General features: G+C 35.7%; 1 protein-coding gene across 1 annotated transcript; it reads right to left on the bottom strand.

Moving 5' to 3' along the window:
- Positions 1-3,383: 3,383 nt before the first annotated feature.
- LOC114721440 (uncharacterized) lies at positions 3,384-5,927 on the bottom strand. Its single transcript, XM_028907259.1, has 11 exons — positions 5,775-5,927; positions 5,402-5,675; positions 5,206-5,302; positions 5,000-5,127; positions 4,815-4,912; positions 4,587-4,727; positions 4,421-4,497; positions 4,132-4,252; positions 3,914-4,044; positions 3,776-3,816; positions 3,384-3,613 (listed from the first exon to the last, which is right to left on the bottom strand). The coding sequence occupies exons 1-11, from the start codon at positions 5,925-5,927 to the stop codon at positions 3,384-3,386; spliced, it is 1,491 nt and encodes a 496-aa protein (XP_028763092.1).
- Between the last annotated feature and the right edge of the window lie 13,251 nt (positions 5,928-19,178).

The raw sequence follows: 19,178 nt of genomic DNA on the forward strand, positions 1-19,178 counted from the left end.
GATCACCTGAAAAGCACATATGTTAATTTATACCAACATGTATTATACCTAGTGTGCAAGTGCAACATTGAGTGGATGATATTTATACTTAATTCAATAATAAGATAAGGGAGTTTTTATTGAACTCATGTCCATGTGCAGCAAGATCATTTATCTGATCAGTTGACAGCTTTCTAAGTCAACTTCATCAATGCTGTGACTTGTGGAAGGAACATGTAAATGGGAAAATATGAATAAGAACTCAATAATTGGAGAATTTCTCATTCCAATGATTGTTTCAGAGGTTGATCACCTACGATTGTATTATGCTACTATGCAGAAAACAATATTTAGGAAAGAATTCAGCATGTCTAACCTTGGCTATGTGTAGCTTCAGCACTGTGCGCCTTCATAGATGTATGGTCAGGTTCATAAATGTAAAAGTATTTGAAGTTTGGTCACCTGAAAAGCATGTGTGTTGATTTATACCAACATGTATCATACTTAGTGTCCCAGTGCAACATTGATTGTATGATATTTTTACTTCATTCAATAATAACAGAAAGGAGTTCGTATTTAACTCGCAGCATATATGTCAAACAAAACTTTTTCTGCCCATTATTCTTGGAGTTATACTGTTCAGGAGAAGGGGAAAAATAAGATTACTGAATTTCCAAATTTAATATTGATAATATGTTATTAACCCTCACCATTATCATACTCATCTATACTAACTTCACTGCCAGTGTCACAAGGTCCGTCAAAACAAAAGGGTTAGATTCCTGTACCGTGCCTCAGCATTTTCTACAACAACATCTGCAGAGATAACCAATAACCAATATAATCAAGTGATGTCTAACCAAAAGGGGAATAAAACCAATCAAACCTGTGGTTGAACATGATGGAATCATGCCATCCATTTGTTCTGGTATGTGTGAAGTCAGAGAATTGATATTTGGCAACAATCAATGATTTGAATTGTTAGAACGAAAGGATAGATAGAGGGTGCATACTATATTAAACACAGATGTAATGTCTACTGGAAAGAAGGATTTGACATTTTCTGTGATACTGCAATTACCATGCACTGGATTATTAATTTTGCAAATTTACAAATGATAAGGACATGATATATTGGCCAAATAAACCAAATGATAGTTTCGAATTACTATTTCTTGTGTGCCCTGTTAACTATGCATTCATATAACTTGTTCGCTACCTTCCATTAAGTCAACTGAACTTGCTAGGAACCTGTAGCTTAATGCAAAATCTCTCTATGATTTGGATTAATCAGTTTTAGTTCCCACCTTTGCCATGTATGCTCAACATGTAATGTAATGGTGACAATATTGTTAAGAAAGACAACAATCTAATATGCAGTCCTGTATAGATAGAATTGATAGGTGCATATTTCATAATGCTATACTTCTGCATGGACAACACATACCACAGAAGCTCCTAAGGTTAATGAAAATCAGGGATGGTAACGGTCATAATTTTTTATTTAGAAATCACTGATAGATATTTAAAATGCTGATAATCTATTACCTACAGTATCCTCTGTTAGTACAGGGCCTTCATTGCGTTGATTGAGATTCTCAAATGCTACTAATCTACTGCTTCTTCGCCTAACTACACTGTTCCTGAACTCAAGTTCTCCTGGTACAATAGGAACCATAATTAGATAGCCTTAGTAGTAGAAGAATGCATAAGATATAATCGTAGCAGAAAAAACTTATGAACTTGATAATGATTTACCAGGCCTAGTATAGTTCTGGAATTCAGTTTCCAAATTTGTTGCAACATTTGAAATGTCCTTAAGTGCAGGTCTTCTTGGTTTGCACCTATTCGATGGGTTTGTATTTGTTTGCAGAACATCATTTTCCTGAGTGTACATCTCTGGTCTGCCATTAGCATTTCCCAAGTACACTGGACAATCTGTAATAGCACAATGATTCAATCATTCACTACAAATTTACAAAGGATGCCCAGTACATGAACATAACCACGAGACAACATTTTGACCATACCTGCATTCCTTTTTGGAAAATTTGCGTATGTGGTCCCTGAATGATTTCTTGGTCTGTTGATTTGTCGTGGACTGTTCTCAAGAAAGGTAAAAGTCTCATGTGGAATGTATGAAGGTTTCCTCTTCATGTGTTTTGCAGTATTTAGATTTGCTATGGATATACTTTACTCTGCACTTTTAGTAATGGTTAACAGAGAAGATTTCATGCAATTCGTAATGAACAAAGAAAATAAGTCATAAAAATCAAGCCAACTATTGGTAGCAATGAATCCCTACTATTTGTAGAGCAAATAAGTCTGCACCAGTGTAGGCTATATTGGCATTGATAAATGGATTCAGTCAAATCATTGCACTGCTCAATGTTTACAACTGGAAAAAAAGTAACCAGCAACTTTTGTGGTTGAGCTATGACTTTAAGTAATAAATATTTAAGGAGCTGCATTAAGATAGTAACTTAAGGTCATTAATATGTTATCAATTCGGAGAATCATGGGCCCACTTCATATGAAGCATTGACTACATTTTAGCTAATTCTATGACCAACGAAAAAAAAGCTACAAATGAGCAAAAAAATACTTGTCTGCAAGAAACACCTCATGCAACAAAATCCACACATGCAACTCTGCCAAGCTCATTTGCATCTTTTATTCCTAAAGGTTTGGGCTTGAGAATGGCCAATTAAAAACAACCATTGGGCTTTATTCAGTTGTGGGAACAAAAAAAGGCATGTCAGGCCATACAACACGGACAACCTCATTTTGGGGCAAAAATAATCTCAGCCAAGATTGGAGGAATTGCAAGTGTTAAGTGGCGCAATTTTATACCAGTTACATGATATTACTGTTTATTGTTGGGGTTGTATTTATTCTAGGCCCATCTGAGTCAATTGTTCCACCAAAGACAGTAAATGTTAAACTCCAAGTGATGTTTGATATGTCATTATCGAATTTCAGTTTAACATATTAACAATAACAGTATGATGCTTTTGCTGATTTTGCATAAACACGTCCATAGAAATTGACTCAGCATCATTCTTACTACCAACTACTGATAACAGGTATTTATTAAAGCCAGAATTGAAGGTTAAGCTTCAGCATCATTCCCAGTTGAATTTTGTTTGAAATAGAACCATCAATATTAATACTTAAATAGCCATGCCATTCAAATAACACAAATAACATACGTTTAGTCACCAGGTCCATGAAGCCAAGTGACACACAAAAAGACATTCCATAAATTAAAAGACAATCAACTATGTAGCCACATAGAAGATCCTACATTCCTAATGAAGAAACCAGAAACCAGCTGACATGGTCTCATAAGGACTAATCCAAAAGATGACAATGACAAGACATGGCAATAACACTAAAATTCTTCAGTTCTTCTCTTGCTTGATGCTCTTTAAAGGCTTGGACGATGTCTTGATAGGTGAGGCATTGGGTGAACGAACCCATTTCTCCTTAACTCCAATGATCCTCTTCCCAGCTACCTTCCTCTTTGGCCTGTAAGTTGAGGGGCCAGCTATCCTAGACAGAGGTATCTCCTCAATGCCGGGGCTGTCTTCATCATTCTCGTCGATGGCAACATTAGTAACTTCATTCAATACTAGGGGTCAGCAGTGACAGATTCAGGAACGACTGTGTCAGTGGCCTATAAACATTGAGGAAACAAACAACACATTATCCCCAAATGTTAGGGAATTAAAACTTTAGCAACATGTTTATATCTAAGTACCTCTTCTTCAGCATGGGTGTTCTAATCGCTAACCTGTACATGGCAGGAACATTTTTTTCCAAAAAAACTGTAAGCTGAAATTGAAAGTTGAAAAACAAACAAAGCCCTTAAATTGGAACTTCAATATAATAGTGTCTTGCCTCATTGAATTCATCCATCAAATCAGTGCACTGTGTGAATGATGCAACAGATATGCCAGAATTTGGGAAGTCAACGTTATACTTGTTCAGCTTAAGTTTCAAGAGCACCGTCTTTCCAACCATTAGGTCTAGCTCATCAGGAAAATCATATTCACGTTCCTCCTTAAGAAGCATAATACACATTTTTAATTTTTAAGTGACGCAAAGCCATGACTAGACTATACATGATCAACAGAAATAATCCATTACCTTAATAAGAGTGTGATTCATCTCAAGTGCAGTCTTTTGGAAGAAATTAGAAGCAAGTTTGTCAAAGAAGACTACAGTTGCCTTGCCAGATGAATCCTCAACCGTGTAGTGGACCCTTAACCTATAAATAATACTCATTATTAACCTTAATTAAGTGAAGCTCGCACCCATAAAAGATTTCTGAAGATGAGGTGAGTTAAAGTTGTACTTGGGTTCAAAAGTCACATGTCCTTTCTTGCAATTAATGCATGTTTTTTTCCCACTCACACTCCTTGGTTTGCTGCCACACCTGGAGCAACCTTCATAGCACCAGCCATGCCTCGTGTCAACTTTGACTACTAAGCACTTTATGAGGAAGAACGAATCCTATCAAACATTTACAGTGATCAAACCAGTAATCTACCATATCACAGTTTAAGAAATTACTAAAAATAATAAAGTCTGAAAATACTTACAGCTGGCTGATTGCATATGTCTGCAACAAAAATCAAAGGATGGTTACGAAGCAGGCTAGTTGCAGACTGATCATTTGATTGTGTAGTAGCAGTATGAGAGATTGTGCTGATAGTAGGAGAGGGTAATGTGGTAGCACTGCTCTAATGATACGGATCAATAATTAATAAGTTATGGTTTATGGGAATAAAATGACATATGAGAATGGTCAACATTGGTGTGGGACATGCCAATGCACTATACCTATCGATAAAATGCTTGACTTCTGGAAACTTTGGACTGCATGAAATCTGGGTGGCATGGTATGAGCTACAAATCTCAACCATACCTGAACGAAAATGGCAAGTATAAAACATAACAGTTAGTGAGGACGAACTACACAAAAGAATATCCAAAATGAGTACTGATGAATCACCATCATCATCAAATCCAATCCTTCCAAGCTGCATAATCATCACAACAGGAGATTGCATGGTGCTAATATCCATCATGCAGACATTGGTTGCACAGTCATCATAAAGAACGCAACCCACAGTATTGCCACTGAAAGAAATAATCATTTACAGATAAGTTTACTCAAGGTTTACCAAAAATGAAACACCATTTATGTAAGATACTCACAGCTCATCTACCAGCAACAATCGCAATTTGTTCTTTATCTCATTGTTAGACTTGTACTCCTCTAGATGCCCAATTGATGCAACGAATCCAATGACATCTAACAGAGGAATATAATAGTAAACCAGCATGACTAAGTAGTGGGGAACAATAGTCCAACTCATAAAGGAGGAAAACCTGAACTTAATATTACACTTACCAATAAGATAGTCAACATGGTTGCTCTCCTTCATCTTAATTATGTGACGAATAGGGAAGAAATGATAAGAGTATTCAGGTATTTGGGCAAGTACTTCCTTCACATATGTGTAAGTACCTAGTGTCAGTTTGAAAGCATGGTTTGTTGCCCTGTACTCCTTATTATTTGGAGAGACGATGAAATTAGCCATAAAATAAGTTATCCCTTCCACTGCCATGGCACTAAAACGATCAAATAGGTTTTTGTTCATGATAGAAGCTTGGATTCTTGTCCCCTATTTGTTGCCAACACAAGAAAAGGAAATAAGGTAAGTAGTGTGTGCATATTGACAGAGGGAAAATTATTTAGGTAAAGGGATATAAAGCATTCTAACCTCTTCATCTATCAGTAGCATGGACACGCAAAAAACCTCAGTAGGAGACTCCTTCTTGTAGACATTCCACCTCCTGATCACACGAACTGTAATTCTCCATCTGTCAGTTGAGTCATTGACTTCCTTCAGCAGAGAGCACTTCTTGGCAGCCATTTTTGGGACCACAACAAATAACTTAAGTTGCTGACTTATGAAAGAAAGTAGGCTTATGCAGGAGTGTGTGAAGCCAATAGCACATATCTGAATTTATAGGGAAAGAAAGCTGTAAATCGGCAAGAGTGGAAGCTAAACTTCCATCGACTTGAGATTTGAGGTCCTCAACTAAGAGTGGCTACTTAATTATTATGTTTGAAATGGACTAGAAATAAGCCATCATAAAAATTCGGCTGAACTGACATTTACATGCTGAATATTGCAGCCTATGGATGTATGTGTCAGATATGTACGGATGACCTTTGTTGAGACGTGAGGTCTTTTCTAATTTGTTTGGGTGACTGAGTGGAATTTATGCAATACACTCTTAATTCCTAATTCTAATTTCTTGTTTGATTTTTAGTGTACCTTAGTCTTTTGTATAAAATGATTTTATGGCAACATGTTGTACATGAGCTTGTGTTTCTTCTATTGCACAATATGTAATCAGAAAAAAAGATGTATGGAACCAAATCTCCTACTGAGATGATTTGCTGCTTACACGGACAGCAAGAGATTACTACCTTTACAGTAGAGGCCATCGAAAAAGCACTAAGGCGTAGATATAACAAATAAGGGGCAAAAGTAGGGACTAATGCTACATACTATGTGTGAGATTATCTACTGTTAAGCATTGAAATTTGGATACAGCATTGGGAAGAGAAGTATTAGAACTGCTGTGACAGACAAGCTACAATATCTCCTACTGAGATGATCTGTTGCTTAAATGGACAGCAGGAGGTTATCACCATTACAATAGAGGCCATAAAAAACACTAAGGGATAGATCCAGCAAATAAGAAGGAGAAGTAGGGACTAAAGCTACGGAATATGCATAAGAAGATCTACTATTAACCATTAAGATTTGATACGCCTTTGGGATATGCTGTGATAGAGAGGCTACATCATATCTTTATGGCACACAAAATATCACATGGAGCCCCGTGAGCCGTCTCAGGATTGGAATAGATTAATCCAAGCTCTAGCAGCGTGAAAAAAGAACGCTTGTCTATTGATACAAACCAAGAATAAATCCTTATGATGGACACTGATATGCGGCAGATGTATTAGCTGTGCTGAATCATAACATAGCTGTGAAGGCCATTGAGACAAGCATTAATGAGACAACGCTGGTAAAGATCAGCAAAATCCCATCATCTATGGCCCTTCAATTTATAGGATCATCTGTCCTGCACTATCACAATATATTAACCTTCTAAATCAAATTGAAGAATGGCCTATGAATGTTTGAATCATGCACAACTAACCACAGTTTATTATTGACAAACATTGTGAAATTAAAATAAATGCTCAAAACGTTCACCTCACATCTCTACACGTCATGCATATTAAATCAATAGACTGAATGACTTAAATATAATTTTTTTCTCACATACACACACACAGCATAGTTGAAGAAAAATCGGTCAGAATGGGTTGACTGAAGGTTGGAAAATTCATCTCGTAACCTCTTCTAAAAGCATACCAGAGTAAATACTAACATATTGCATAAAAGCATACCACTACATGCACTATTCGGGGTCAGGTTCATGGGGACTTGAGACTGATATGGCAATGACACCAGGTCATTTCGTTTCTGACTTGCAAAGCAGGTTTTAGCGTGGGTTTTAAGTATTGACAGAGTTGTTCACTGAATACTACATTTTCAAATGGTTGCCATACCCCTTATATATGCTGACCAACTTGTCAGAAAAAGTACTAAAGTGTTTCACCAACAATCAAATCAATATAACTTGTACACTCAAACATTTTATCAAGAGATTGGATTAGTAGAAAATGCATTTATGACTTTTTTCAAATACGGGAGACTCTTGCAACAAGTTGATTGGTATGAACTTTAATATAAATCAAAACAAATTTATTTTTGTTTTTTTTGTATCTAATATTACCTTTCATAATTGATTTATTCTTCTGAATCCAACATGATTAATACATGTGCTACAAGATCTGAAAGAAAATCTACAGCAATATGTTGGCATCATTCAGATAAAATTTGATTGGTTTCTTTGTCAATATCCAGTTATCAAATGTGTTTGAACTGACACATAAAATGAGGATGAAATGCTAGAAGACCTTATTCCACTACCAGGTAGTCTATCAGGTTCAAAATCGTCTGGACGTGTAAATATTCATGGGATAAGTAAAGGATATTATATTCAAATTTTGCTAGTTCAACATACAAACTTTGATCGTAGTAAATACAGTGTTGAAGATACATGGCAATGGGAACTCAAAATATGCTAGAAGAGATAAATCGACAATAGTCCAAATTCCATACTACTGCTACTACTAATGAACAATAGCCCAATGCCTAAAATACAAATATCCATAGACACATTCCACAGTAGCTTGACCATCGCCTTCTGTCTAACAAAATAGCACCAGCTGCCACTCCATTAAACCATCAAGCTATAACACCCAACAGCAAAGCTCTCCTAAGCGGCATTATCTCGGTGAAGGTTGGGTTCCAGAAAACCTTTGTTGCATTCGCATAGTTCTTGAGGCAGAACTTCCCTGCAGGATGGAAGATGAGATGAGGAGAATAATGAGTGGCATGAAGTCATTATATTAAACTGTTTAACATAAAGGAACGTGTGGTCTTTCATCATACCGTGCTGCCTATTCACCACTGCATAGTTGATCAGAGCGACGAGTTTATGCATTCTTTTCAAAGGCAGATAACTCTTCCATGCCTCATCAGCAGAGTCACCGAAAAGAACACACCGTACCATATCTCCCCTGATTTAACCAAAACAGAAAGAAAGGGGTAAAATCCCATAATGGTTAAGATTGATGCATAGGAATTCACATGATTTTAACTCACTGAGGGTCTCTTATGACAAATGTCATAACACGTGTTAGCACGCCCCTGACTCTAGCCCATTTAATCTTCTCGATGCCGACTAACAGTCCAAACACATCTGAATCATGATGGACATATAATCAGTTGCTTAGGAGTAAAATGTGATTATACATCACATGAAATGTTCCATATCAGAAGATGTCGTACCTCTCACTTTGCAACCAGAAGATGAATCCCTACGTATGGCCTCCACAAACCAGATCTTGAAACAATGGAGAGGGAATACGAAATTTCGCTCCTGCACTAATGTGTTATGAAGGACAACTATATAATGCTTCGAATGGATACCCCCACCACCAAGACCAACAGAGAAGTATTGAATCAAGTAAACCTGTCCCTCGATGATGAGGTTACAAAAGGATCTATCAGCTCATCCCCATCGATCCTGAGAAGCATCCTAGTTTGCTGCAGCAAAATAATATAAATGGGATGAAAAAAGATGTGCACATACGTGGAGTAGTAAAATACATGGACTTATTACCATAGATGCAATACTTGTTCATCGAACACTATCATATCTAAAGAGATCAGCTTCTTCGGATATCCCAAGTCCCTCTCAGTAACATCATACTCAGTCCTAGTGAACACCCTGTCGACCTTCACCACAACTTTCCAGGTCTCCACAGAAGGTGCCAATTCATCGAGCCTGTGAAACTCAAAAGCCATGAATATGAGATAGAAGATAAATACGTTCAGTAAAATGGTAAGAATTAAGATGTGGGAGAAGGTAGTACAGTATATTATATGGGCGTGGGACACCCAACCTGTTGATAGCCTTCCTACTTGTACAATAGGATTTCAAGAAGAGGAAGCAGCAACTCATGATTCACCCATGCGCTGAAAAAAGGGAGATAAAAGAACAATCACACTGGCGTAAGAAATAGATGCCCATGCACGAAGCCCAAGGAAGCTGGAACTGTTTATATGAACAGTATATTTATTAGAGAAGCCGACTTAGGCAAACGACTTAGGCACGTCCTTTTTAGATCATACATCTTTAAGATATATAGATCGGATCCTGTGCTCCCGTTTGCTTTAGGGGCTAGCTTGTTTTGTCTGCTGTGCTTCCTTTTTTTTTTTAAGGAAAATTTCATTTAAAAACCGCAGTTGAGAATTTATATCAGTCAATTCTTAAAAAATTCTGAAATATCACTGCAAGACCAAAAGACCAAACTGAAATTAAAATTAAGAATGAAATTACAATAATACCCTTCACTTTTATTTTTTTAAAAAATAAATATTAATAATCATCAGAGTTCTAGCCAGGGGGTCGGAGGTCTGGCTATCGGCACTCAGGAGACCAAAAGATTTTTTTTTTTTTTTTAAACAAGGTAGCCTAGGGAAGGTTTGAACCCATGACCCCTTGGCACACCAAAAGTGATATAACCACCAAATCAAGCAAGCCATTTAATCATGTAATGCAAATAAATAAATATATATATATATATATATATAAACAAACACAAGTGTCCAAGTATAAATAAACAAGTGAAATTCGACAGTTTACAAGTAAAATTCAACAATTTACAACAAAAATTTAGTAATTTACAAATAACATAATGGAATTCACAACTTCAAATATAAGTATTTAAGTGTAAATGAGTAAGTAAAATTTAAAGATTTACTACAACAATTTATGGATTTACAACCCAAATTTGGTTATTCACAAGAAACACAAGAGAATTCATAACCTAAAATGTAAGTTTGAATGTAAATGAACAAGTAAAATTCGATAATTTACAAGTAAAATTTGACAATTTACAAATAATATAATGGAATTCACAACTCCAAATACAAGTGTTTAAGTACAAACACTACAAAAAAAATTGACTTTCAGCGGCGACAAAAGTCGCCGCTGAAAGTACAAAAGTCGTCGCCGAAAGTTTTTTGCGGCGACAAGTCGCCGCTGAAAAGTCATTACCGTAGCAGCCGTGGCTGAAAACTTTCAGTGGCGACTAAAAAGGTCGCCGCTAAAAGACACTTTCAGCGGCAACATTTGTCGCCGCCAAAAAGTCTTTCAGCAGCGACAAAAAAGTCGCCGCAGAAAACACTTTCGGCGGCGACACTCTTATCGCCACTGAAAGACTTTTCAGCGGCGACAAATGTCGCCGCCGAAAGTGTTTTCTGCGGTGACTTTTTTGTCGCCGCTGAAAGTAATGCCTAAGAAGAATTGGCTTTACCAATGCCACGTCATCACCGTCGGTGCCACGTCATCGTCTCCGGCCGCCACGTCATCACCGTCGACCTCCACGTCATCGCCATCGGCAGCCACATCATCACCACCGACCGCCACATCATCACTAGCCACCTCCACGTCATTGCCACATCACTCCTCCTCGCCACATCATCGTCCAAATATTTTCACCTTAAATGTGTCTTCTTCCAGGTTCGAACTCATGACCGCCTCCTTTCGTGTCCAACCTTCTTGCCGCTGAGCCAGATTGAATTTGTTTATTAATATTGTAAAATAAAATATATATTATTATATTATACTTTCAGCGACGACAAAAAAAGTCGCCGCTGAAGGTCCACTTTCGGCGGCGACAAAAAAAGTCGCCGCTGAAGGTCCACTTTCAGCGGCGACACTTTTGTCGCTGCTGAAAGTCTTGGTTTCAATGGCGAACTTTTAGCGGCGACTAAAAAAGTCGCCGCTGAAGGTCCACTTTCGGCGGCGACAAAAAAAGTCACCGCTAAAGGTCCACTTTCAGCGGCGACACTTTTGTCGCTGCTGAAAGTCTTGGTTTCAATGGTGAACTTTCAGTGGCGACTAAAAAAGTCACCGCTGAAAGTCCACTTTCAGCGGCGACTTTTTTTGTCGCCGCCGAAAGTCGTCGCCTAAAGTCTGATTTTTTGTAGTGAAATGAGCAAGTGAAATTTAAAGATTTACAACAAAAGTCTATGGATGTACAATCTAAATTTGGCTATTCACAAGAAATACAAGAGAATTCACAACCCAAAATGTAAGTTTGAGCGTAAGTGAACAAGTGAAATTTGACAATTTACAAGTAAAATTCAGTAATTTACAATAAAAATTTAGCAATTTATAAATACCATATTTTCTATTGTTATTCTTAAACTCACCAGGAACATCAAAGAAATAATCACTACAAAAAAACAGACTTTAGGCGACGACTTTCGGCGGCGACAAAAAAAGTCGCCGCTGAAACTAAGACTTTCAGCGGCGACAAAAGTGTCGCCGCTGAAAGTGGACCTTCAGCGGCGACTTTTTTTGTCGCCGCCGAAAGTGGACTTTCAGCGGCGACATTTTTAGTCGCCGCTGAAAGTTCGCCATTGAAACCAAGACTTTCAGCGGCGACAAAAGTGTCGCCGCTGAAAGTGTACCTTCAGCAGCGACTTTTTTTGTCGCCGCCGAAAGTGGACCTTCAGCGGCGACTTTTTTTGTCGCCGCTGAAAGTTCGCCATTGAAACCAAGACTTTCAGCGGCGACTTTTTTTGTCGCCGCCGAAAGGGGACCTTGAGCGGCGACTTTTTTTGTCGCCGCCGAAAGTGGACTTTCAGCGGCGACTTTTTTAGTCGCCGCTGAAAGTTCGCCATTGAAACCAAGACTTTCAGCGGCGACTTTTTTTGTTGCCGCCGAAAGTGGACCTTCAGCGGCGACTTTTTTTGTCGCCGCTGAAAGTATAATATAATAATATATATTTTATTTTACAATATTAATAAACAAATTCAATCTGGCTCAGCGGCAAGAAGGTTGGACACGAAAGGAGGCGGTCACGAGTTCGAACCTAGAAGAAGACACATTTAAGGTGAAAATATTTGGACGATGACGTGGCGAGGAGGAGTGATGTGGCAATGACGTGGAGGTGGCTAGTGATGATGTGGCGGTCGGCGGTGATGATGTGGCCGCCGATGGCGATGACGTGGAGGTCGACGGTGATGACGTGGTGGCCGGAGATGATGACGTGGCACCGATGGCGATGACGTGGCATTGGTAAAGCCAATTCTTCTTAGGCATTACTTTCAGCGGCGACATTTGTCGCCGCCAAAAAGTCTTTCAGCGGCGACAAGAGTGTCGCCGCCGAAAGTGTTTTCTGCGGCAACTTTTTTGTCGCCGCTGAAAGACTTTTTGGCGGCGACAAATGTCGCCGCCGAAAGTGTTTTCGGCGGCGACTAATCTAAAAGTCGCCGCTGAAAGTATCTTTTAGCGGCGACCTTCTTAGTCGCCACTGAAAGTTTTCAGCCACAGCTGCTACGGCAACGACTTTTCAGCGGCGACTTGTCGCCGCAAAAAACTTTCGGCGGCGACTTTTGTACTTTCAGCGGCGACTTTTGTCGCCGCTGAAAGTCAATTTTTTTGTAGTGAATCTTGTGTTTTCTTCTTCCGGCAATAAGCAATTGCACTCGCAAAGACCGTAAATAATAGAGCAGCAGCAACTAGCAACTCCTCTACCCGTGGCTTCAGACCAATTAAATACAAATACGATTTCAACTACCAGAAAAAGAAAAACAATAAAATATTCGACTTTATTGCCTGCCACCTGCCAAGTGGAGCCTTAGTATTCAGCTTTAACTGAGGAACTTTTGAGCTTCTTCCCCGAACTCGCCATTCATTCTTTATCTGTGTAACTTTTAATAGACTTGACTGTTTTAAAAGCCTTCCATAATTTTAAATATTGATTCAATTGTGCCGAAATAACGCGTTATGTTTTTGTTAATTGCGTTTGGAAACCTTTGACGCTGACAATGGAACTTTTTGAACTCCTATTTTTTTTTTTTTGGGTTCAAAGTGGGGCATGAACTCCTTCTAATCTTTTTGGATATAAAGAACCGTATATATATTTTGTACCAAAAAAAAATTACAAGCACTCACGAATCCTATGCAATACAACCTAAAGATTCATATATATAACAAACAATTAGAAAAGGAAAAACTATTAATCTTGTACCTTTGGTCAGAAGCTTTCAGCACAAGTCCGTTCATAACCTCCAGAAGCAGCTCCACATTCTTTAGTTTTATTTAGTGCCTAACAGTGCTTTAGACGGGATTGCGTTGGTTAAGAACATGCTTGTGCACAGCCAAAAAAAAAACAGGTATCATGTCAAGCGTCTATGTGCAATATATTAACCAAGCAAATCATATTTTGCCAAGTTTTAGCACAAATAAATTTTGTGCAAAAATAATATGACGAAACGAAAAATTAGCTATGACGAATATGCTCAATAACATGAAGTTCCTATTTTTAGATCAAATCAATAACATGAATTTTCAATTGTCAACAGGTGCTCCCACGAGAATTGAATTTCTTTAGCTAAATTATTGTCTATGGGTATGTTTTATTTATTTAGGCTATAACAATGATCTAGCTGCACACACCAAAGAGCCAATACTAATATCTCTTGTTCAATCGTCCTTGATATTTCATGTTAATTTAACCTCTTTCCCAATCATTCTCTTATTGATTATTTGAAATCATTAATTATGTTGATAAACCTAAGCTTTCTTTTAATTTCCTCTTTTCCCTTGTAAATATTTGAATTAAGACCAAATTGGGTTTTAAGTACCCGTTTGGTTAGCTTTTAAAAAATGCTTTGTGCTGTACGTGTGGGTGTTTGGGGTAGCTTATAAAAGTTATCTCTTAAATCACAATTCAGTAATCCATGTGGTTTTTTATTTTTAATGTTGTTATTATTTTTGAATTCGTTATTTCACTTTAGTATAAATTTGATTGAGTTCTTAATGATGCTTGTTAATAATTCTTCTATCGTTTATTTTAACAGAGTCAAGTCAATATCTGACATCGACATAACAAGTGAAGGCTCCGCGTTTCTTCTTCACATAAGTCGATTTGTCGATCCCTCTGATTCATGCATAGTAAACTTAATCATAAATTAAAAACCCTCTATTCTTTTTAAAGTAAACTTCATACATTTATAATTAGCTTAGCTTTAATGTTTTTGAGTTAAATCTAATAACTTATTTTCAGTCAAATTTAATAATTTATGTTTATTAATCAAATTTTACATTTACAAGTTGATGAGTTGTCTCCTTTACAAACCAATTTTTATTTTGAAAAATAAAAAATTTAATTTAATTCATTAGAAATATTCATGAATACACAAGTAGCAGAAGCCATATAAATCTAAGCTCTTCTCAGATTTTTATTATGATCAATATTCTCGTCTCTCTCTGTCACCTATCACTATTTTTTTTTTTTTTTGCTTTGATTTACTGATGAAATTGTTTTTCGTCATATTTTATGCACTGTTCACATATTTCAATAATATGTTTAAAGATCACAAGCATTTCTGCGCAGAAACATATTTAGAAGGCACGTAGCGTAAAATTATTAAACCATGACTTTTCCTCATTCCTATATATGTATGAATTAAATAAAATTCTTGAGAACACGGGTATTGTCAAGAGTCCAATACACATATGCTTGATAATTCTTCTTATGTTGACTCTCTTCTATTTTTTTCATTGTCACGCGAATATAATAATGTTTCTCACCAAATTTATTATCTGAGGTGGATATGATGAATATCTAGCTATTTGTTTGTCTTACTTGAAGATTTGTTCTGTTTGCTAGTAATTTGAATCTACCAGCCATAATAACAAATTTCTTTGTTCGCTTCTCCTCCATTTTGCTCACTTTACACATAATTTAAAAAAAAAAAGAAGAAGAAGAAGTTGTGTTTTGTCAATAATTGTTACACGTGTCATTGTTGCAAAGGAGATCCAAATTGTCATTTCCCCCCTAAGTGGAGAGACTGGCTCATAGCTTAGAGGCCCAGAGCATGACATTGAAGTGCAATTTAAAGAGGGAGTTGGGTTCAACACCACTTATTATGACAAGAAAACATGTTGCAAGTAATGGGCCCAATGTAACTCGGCCCAATATAGTGTCACTTCCGATGCTTTCAATGACCATTCTCCCTTTTTTTCTTGGGAGAATTACAATGAGGTCCCAAGTAATTAAAAAACAAGTCCCAGAGGTTGTCATTCTCACTGTAGGACTTGTTATTTCAGGCTGCTCAAGTTGTTACTTGGGACTTTGTAGTGATTATTTCTCTTGTGTGGAACTTGAATGTAATTCTCCCTTTTTTCTTCCTACAAGAAAAGGCACCAGTTTAATTATTGACATGAAATAGTTTGTGTAGTTGTTACACATTTTGTATTGTATATAGATAGTAGCTAGTTGTTGACTGCAATGAAGTCAATGTTACCAATTAATGGAAAAGGCTTTTCGTTTCTGCTTTCCACGTCGGTGCCAAATTCTTTTTGTTGTTTATTTATGTTTTTCTTTTCTTTTTCTTATGTTTTTCGGGCCTATGAGCGCAATAAGATTTATATTATCTAAGCTTGTTTGGCATTATGTTATGCGATGAGGAACTAGCTTTTCTAATGTGAAAAACTATTTTGATGCAACAGGTAATGCTTGCGATGTTTTACGACAAAATGACTTCAGCTACCAAAAGCCAAACTGAAACTAAAATAACTTCTTGGCTTTTAGTTTTTCTGTAAACTTAAATTTTCTAATAAGTTTATGTCAAACTGACTTATTTAATAAAATCATATCCAAATATAAGTTATATTACACTAATTAAATTTTATTCTACATTTAGTTTGCAAAAGTCAGTTAAAACAAAAGTCACTTTTGTCAACATTAATCCAAACAAACCGATGATTTGAACAATTTAAACGTTAAAGTTTTCAATTTATAATTTTTAAATTATAAATTTTCTTTTTTCGCATGCCAATACTTAAAAGGTTATATTTATTTTATAATTTGTATTTTTAAAATAATAGAAATAAATTAACATTAAATCAAAATTAACATTAACATTAAATCTAAACCATCATGTTTTAACTTGATTGGCGGAGTTTTGGGTAATAGGTGCCGAAGCGCAATACATGGGGCAACTTTTTTTTTTAGTTAAAGTATAGGTATCCTTTTATTAAAGACAATCCTATTCGATGCACTGTCGGGTACTAAATGTAAATATCTCTCCCAGCGGGAATTTCAACATTGGTTCGCTACGTGGTGAGATACTAGACTTCTTCTGCCAGACCCAACCCTGTTGATGAAGCAACTTCTTTTCGTATAAAAAGTTTTCACATTCTCTCTATTAAATCCCCAAAGTTTGAGTTGTTTATAAAATTCTTTCTTTTTCATTTTCTTTGTCCCATTAATTTAACCCTCCTCATAAGGAAGGAACCCAAACACACGGACCCCAATTTTTGCATTTTTGAAATATAGAACCTCCATCCTCCTACATGAGAAAAGTTGTGGAGAACCATTGAAGTAAGAGATTATTGGCAATGAGTTTCTTTCTTATTTCTTATTTTCATTCAATTTAAATATAATCTTGTATTTTGTTGGAAACTTTAATTGTAAGTTTGATTTCTCATTTTCTTTATTGATTTATGACTTTTATGTTAATAGAATAACGATTAAAAAGCGTATCAAAAAAAAAAAAGGATAACGATTAAAAATAGACAATGTTTTGACTTTTTTCATTAAATATCTTATTCTGTGCTCCTATATGTTTTTGTTTTAATCGATCACCATATATATATATATATTTATCAGATGACCGTTGACGAGTATATATTTTGTCCAAAACTGGTTATTGAATAAAATTAAAGGAAATGTATACCTAACAATTTGAAGGAAGCTTTGAGAAGAAAAAAAAATTTTCAAACTGGCCCCTCAAGCCATATTTTTAATTCTTGAAATGTAATCGACAACAATAATCAAGATAATAGATCTCTTTCGACCAAAAATGACAAAATAGGAATGGAAAAGTTTAGCCGCCCACTTTCTCGTGTTTCATCTTTTTAATTAAAAATCCTTGATGAAGATACTTTCTAAGTCTGAAATAAAATAAAATATTTGAAAGTTATAATAAAAATCTAATTTAATCACCTGCTATTTGATTATTTTTTTAGTCTATGGAATTTAACCTTATTTTGGTTTTCCTCTATGAACTTTGAAACCAACAGTTTGTCATTGAAATTTGGCCTCATTTTAATTTTGGTCTCTAAAATTGAAAACCGGTGGTTATACTCCTTAAAATTTGATTTCAATCTTTGTCTCAGGGACTAAAACAAAATTTCAAAGACTAAAAATCTTTAGACAGACAAATATAAAGTCAAATTTTAGAAATCAAAATTACTGATTTTAAATTTTGCGAATTAAAACTCAAAAGATGTCAAACTTCAAGAAGCAAAATTAAAATAAGATTAAATTTTAAGAGCTAAAATAATATTAACAAGGGTATAATGAAAGTTTTCAATTTCTTTTCTCCCCAATCATCCTAAAATTTTTGTAACCACCATGCATGGTCAGCACGCATTAGCCATACGGTGCATTATTACACTTCCCCTCCTTTTTTTAATCCCCCTTTTAACAAACTTTATTACACATTGGCCCACACACAATAATTGTGAAAGGTAATTGAGTGTGATTACTCTCGAATTTCTAATGCAATGATTTGTTTTCTTTTTGAATGAGCCAAAGAAATCAGTGAGGAGATTCCAACTGGAAAGAGGTGCAATAATGCGATGGCTTTGTCTTTTTATTCTTGGAAGCTACCAAGAAAATTTGGTACCTTTCGTTTATAATTGAGACGGACAATGCATGCATGATTAATAGTGTTTAATATAACTAATCAGAACAATATTAAAAAATATTCTAATTTTATGATAATTTAATACTTAAACTAGGATTTAGCTAGAGTATTTTTTAATTTCCTGATACGTATAAATTAATTGAAAGCAGCTTATATTTACGATATAGCGGACAATAATAATTTTTTATAAAATGTCTTTGATGTATATTCTTTCTCAAATTAAAGTTTTTCTATTTTAATTTACAATAAAAATGTATGTAGTTTTTTTTTTTGGACAACACAATTAAAACAAATGTATGAATGGAGCTAGCTAGTTGCTGACGCAAGTGAAGGCAACACGTACGTTTCTTCCTAAAACAAATTGGTCACTTTATGTATGGACCCTTTCTTTCACCTACTTAAAATATATATAAAAAAATCCATTGAATATCAGAAAATATATAATAAATACTTATTTAGTCCTATTTATAAATTGTTTTAAACATAATTCATCGAAATTAAGATATATATCACTGGAATTAAGAAAATTTTTAATTATGAGTATGATGATTTTTAAATCTTATAGGGTTATCTCTAATAAGTAGCTAATTATATTAAGTATCTAATAAACTAACTTTACTATTCTTATCAGAGTAATACCTAATAAGTAGTCTCTCAAATGGAAGTTTCTATATTTAATTTAAATGTACAGTAAAAATGTATGTAGTTTTCTATTTTGGCCGACAGAATTAA

This window comes from Neltuma alba, unplaced genomic scaffold, assembly GCF_004799145.2.
Source record: "Neltuma alba isolate B1F8T4 unplaced genomic scaffold, ASM479914v2 tig00012036_pilon, whole genome shotgun sequence".
Taxonomy (NCBI): Eukaryota; Viridiplantae; Streptophyta; class Magnoliopsida; order Fabales; family Fabaceae; genus Neltuma; species Neltuma alba.

Coding starts and splice junctions, on each gene's coding strand:
- LOC114721440 (XM_028907259.1), bottom strand. CDS start 5,927: ATGGCTGCCAAGAAGTGCTCTCTGCTGAAGGAAGTCAATGACTCAACT. Junction 4,728..4,814: donor TCGATAGGTATAGTGCATTG/GCATGTCCCACA, acceptor CCGTATCATTAG/AGCAGTGCTACCACATTACC. Junction 3,817..3,913: donor TCTGTTGCATCATTCACACA/GTGCACTGATTT, acceptor TTTCAATTTCAG/CTTACAGTTTTTTTGGAAAA.